At 34.5% G+C, this 4,698-nt stretch overlaps 1 protein-coding gene across 1 annotated transcript; it reads left to right on the plus strand.

Annotated features, from left to right (window-relative positions):
* The first annotated feature begins 248 nt into the window (after positions 1-248).
* On the plus strand, positions 249-4,698 carry LOC130823718 (ACT domain-containing protein ACR6-like). The gene is made up of 7 exons (XM_057688449.1): positions 249-531; positions 839-884; positions 2,309-2,423; positions 2,546-2,613; positions 3,196-3,810; positions 4,007-4,111; positions 4,202-4,698. The coding sequence occupies exons 1-7, from the start codon at positions 485-487 to the stop codon at positions 4,529-4,531; spliced, it is 1,326 nt and encodes a 441-aa protein (XP_057544432.1). The 5' UTR covers positions 249-484; the 3' UTR covers positions 4,532-4,698.

Genomic DNA, 4,698 nt, shown 5'->3' on the forward strand with positions numbered 1-4,698 from the left:
ATAAAATTTGTCTCACTTTCTTTTTAGCTTATTATCATAATAATAAATTTGTCCTAATTTTTTTACTATAACCTATATTATTTCTTTATATTTATCTTATCTCCATATTTTTATTATGATTATATAATATCTATTTTTATTTTCTTTTTAAATTCTCTCAAAATACCTATAAACAAATTTGATTTAACAGAATAAAGTCACTAGAATCAACCGACAATAAAATAAATATAAGAGGACGGCTGCCAACCTTTTCCCCATTAACAACATTTAAAATCTCTTTTCTTGAAAAAATTTCTATGTCTCTCTAAAATCGTTACTCTTATCTGTTTACTTGTTGTTCCAAAAATATTGGAGGTTTGATACTTTCAACATTTTCAAGATTAGCTAATTCATATATAAATATCCTTTCTCTTGTATATTAAGTAATATATACAAGTTTCCATTTCTTGGGTTGTATAGTTGATTTATTTGTTAGTTGAGTGAGATGGATGATGAATATGCTAAATTGATTAGGAGGTTAAACCCACCAAGGTATTTCCTTCACTCTCTCTTTAATTCAATTTTCAAATTTATTTTTCTTTTTGAATTTGCAATAATCATCGAAAAATAATTTTGAGTCTGGATTATTTGTTTAAATTTTTAATTAGAGTTATTTTTTTATGTTGATAAAATAAATTGTTAAAATTGTTGAATATTTGAAGGGATGGAGTAAGTGGGAGGAAATTTTGAATATGAAACTAATTTTTTTGTGTTTTAAGGTTTTATTTTTTAATTAAATAGAGTTAGTTTACTGAGAAAAATAAATATAGTCTGATGAGATGATTCTTGTTGCTTGCAGAGTTGTTATTGATAATCTTTCTTGTGAAGATGCTACCGTTATTCAGGTATTTTTAGTTTTTATTTCCTTCCTGAGTTTTTGGATTAGCCGTCTTGACTCTTGTTCATCCCGCCCAGGCGCCCCAACAGATACTTTTAATTATGATTTTCTAAAATTTGAAAAATAAAATTCGAAAATATGTATTCAGAAAAATTTCAGTCACAGTTTGCCCAAAGGAAAAGACCAAAAATGAACAAAGAGAGTAGTTCACTGTGATGGAACCAACTCTAACTTTTGATTGAATTGGTTTCTTGACTTGGTATCAGAAGTCAATGTGATAAGAGTTTACGAGTTTGAATCTTAACCACTCTTTATCTAAAAAGTGGAATATTTAGTACCAGGTATGAAAAAGGCTATGTGTTGCATCAATACTTCTAACCTATTGGGCTCTAATACTATATTAAGAAACCAACTCAACAAAAAATTTTAAGCTTGAGGGTTGAGGCACCCGAATATGTACTCTAACATTCACACTTGAAAATCACTTCAACTTTATAGGATTATCTTATAACTTAAACTTCATAACGTTAATCACAATAACAACAATAACAAAAGCTTAATTTATATTTTATAGTAAAAAATACAGTAACAATCGCAATTTCTCTTACAAGAGTGATTGTACATTAATATTGGCCTAAACAATAAAATATCGCTTTATGCAAGACTAAAATACTTTTGTCTAACAAGAGTTACAAATTTCCACTAACCATTATGGTTTGAAGATTAACTATCGAAGGTAATAATCTCACCAAAAGTAAAATGAGATATTTTGCATACATTTGGGCAACTAAAGCTTGAAGGGGCGCATTTTTGAATTAGGTTTACCGACTCATAATGAAAAGAAAAGGCAAGTTTCATAACAAGAGCATTTGGGAAAGGGGGGGGATAACATTTGGTAAACCAACTTTGAAAGCATGACCTTTGATTTTTTGACCAATTAGAGCATTCTTTGGGGTTTAATAGTCAAATTAATCCCCAACAGGCAAGAGGGGAAGGAAAATTGATTTTCGTGATGAGAATTGGTGGCAAGAGAAATCTATCAACTGTTGGAAAAATAATCCAAATGTGATCCGTCTGACCCGTTCTTGATCCAATGTGGAGACAGGATATGTTCGTTATACCTTTCATGACCTGTTTAGGAATAACCAATTCATGGGGCGATTGGAGTATTACAAAGGGGACTATAATGGATCCCAACATTTGGAGCCACATCGAACAATTAGAGACAGGTCGCTCCTCCTATTATTAATTAGTTTTAAGATGAAACCTCATAGGATTCTTGTGCAGTCAACTCTCCTTTTATATGGGTCTTATGTACAAAGCCCAAATTTATTATCCACCACTAGTCCGATTCATGATTCGGGATTGATCAAATTAATATTATTAACTAATTTGGTGAAATGTTTTCACTAAAGTGTATGATTTGATCAGGTTGACAGTGTCAACAAGCATGGAACTCTTCTACAAGTTGTCCAAGTTCTTGCTGACATAAACCTTACAATTAAAAAGGCTTATATTTCTTCTGACGGCGTATGGTTTATGGATGGTATGTTTTCAAATATCATGTCAATACGTACATTTTGTATTTTATAATCTAATGTTTCGCACCATGTCAATCCCTACCTTTGTTTCTAAGGTAAGCTGATGTATTTTTAATATTTGTTTCAGTTTTCAATGTGACTGACTGTCATGGGAACAAGATCAGAGATCAAGAAGTCATCAACTATATCCGTAAGGTGTGTTTTACGCTTTCATGAAGGTCGCTGTTAGAGTATGTAAACCATCAGCTTAAGCTTTTGGTTGAGTTGGTTTCTTGACATGATATCAGAGCTAGCGTGACAAAAAGTCACGAGTTTAAATCTCAATCAACCTTCAGTTAATATAAAATATTCAGCGTTGGGTAAGAGGAGGGTCTGTACTGCATCCACACTTTTTGCCTAAAAGGCTCTCATGTGAGGGAGCGTGTTAGAGTATATAGCATATCATGGGCCTCAACCATCAGCTTGAGCTTTTGGTTGAATTGGTTCATTAACTGTCGTGTTTTGTTAAGTGGAAAATCGATCTTCTTCAATCTGTTTGCTTGTTAAACAGGTTAATTGAACATGAGTTTCTTAGGTAGAATATAGTTTTACCAATAGTAAAAAAGGGAGGAATGAACGAAAATGAAGTTCAAAACCTGATTTCGGTTAAAGTGGAAATCAATTTCAAAGCCCGAACAGAGCCTGTAAATGTCATTGGTTGATAATTCGAGCTGAAATACTTGTTTCTGATTTTTGCTAAAACCCCTGTTTTTTATTGCTTGTTGTGTAAATGTTCAGACAATTGAGAGTGACGCCTCACTTTTGCCCCCGATAAGAGAATCAGTCGGAGTTATGCCTTCTGAAGAACACACCTCAATCGAGCTAACAGGGACCGACAGACCAGGCTTATTATCAGAAGTGTGTGCAGTCCTTACTGATCTTAACTGCAACGTAGTAAATGCTGAGATCTGGACCCATAATTCTCGAGCTGCAGCTGTCGTACATGTAACTGATTACTCTGCAGGCCGTGCAATCAACGATCCAAAACGACTCCTTACAATAAAGAAGCTTCTTTGTTATGTACTTAAAGGAAATTGTGACACTGATCGAACAGCACATACGAGACTTTCCCCACCCGGAAATACTCATAGGGGAAGAAGGCTACACCAAATTATGTTTGATGATCGAGATTATGAAAGAATGGAAACGGTAGGGAACTCTCGAAGCGAGGATAAGTATAAAAAGCCGCATGTAACAGTATCCGATTGTCCTGAGAAGGATTATACCGTGATAGTAATGAGGTCTAAGGATCGACCTAAGTTATTGTTTGATATAGTGTGCACTCTTACGGATATGCAATACGTTGTTTTTCATGGCATGGTCATGAGCACCGGAAGGATGGAAGCATACCAGGTAATAAATGAATCAGTCGAGAGTCTCATTAGCCGCAACCTCCTTATCTCTTTTTGATAAGGGCATGGTCTCCCCTCATCGAACCCTTTCCATACCTTGATCATAGCTTCTATGAGCGGGATATACCAGGTATGATGATTTGTTGATAACTGATGTTAACTCTTGAATATTCACTCATTTGAGGTTGAATCGTTAGGAATTTTACATTCGACATGTTGATGGGCGTCCCATAACATCAGAAGCTGAGCGACAACGTGTTGTGCAATGCCTTGAAGCAGCGATCGAAAGGAGAGCATCAGAGGTATGTTTAACTCCGAAAAATCCTAATCATTCACCGGTAATTTTGCTACAATCTTCATCATGGACTAACTTAAAAAACGGAATATCTCAGGGGTTAGAGTTAGAATTGTGCACCGAAGATAGAGTAGGACTCCTATCAGATATAACTCGTATATTCAGGGAAAACGGACTAACCATCCGAAGAGCCGAGATATCTACAAAGAACGGTAAAGCAGTAGACACTTTCTATGTTACAGACGTGACAGGAAATCCTGTCGATCCAGCAACAGTCTATTCAATCCAACAACAAATCGGACAAACCATTCTACGTATAAAACACAACTCATATCAATCTCCTAAACCTGGCCAAGAAACTACGACGACAATGAGTTTCTTCTTCGGGAACTTTTTTAAACGCCCGAAGAACAGGTATTGTAAGTAATCTGTATAGTCTTTGTGCAGAAAAAACCAATACAAATCAAGTAGGAAAGTACATAATATGAAGGTAGGAAGGAAATAAAAGATTAGATGTTGTATATTGATGATATACAATCAACCCTTTTCATATTTAATGGGTTGAAGTTAAAATATATGATTAGCCAAGATAAA

The sequence above is a fragment of the Amaranthus tricolor genome, chromosome 9 (assembly GCF_026212465.1).
Source record: "Amaranthus tricolor cultivar Red isolate AtriRed21 chromosome 9, ASM2621246v1, whole genome shotgun sequence".
Classification (NCBI taxonomy): domain Eukaryota; kingdom Viridiplantae; phylum Streptophyta; class Magnoliopsida; order Caryophyllales; family Amaranthaceae; genus Amaranthus; species Amaranthus tricolor.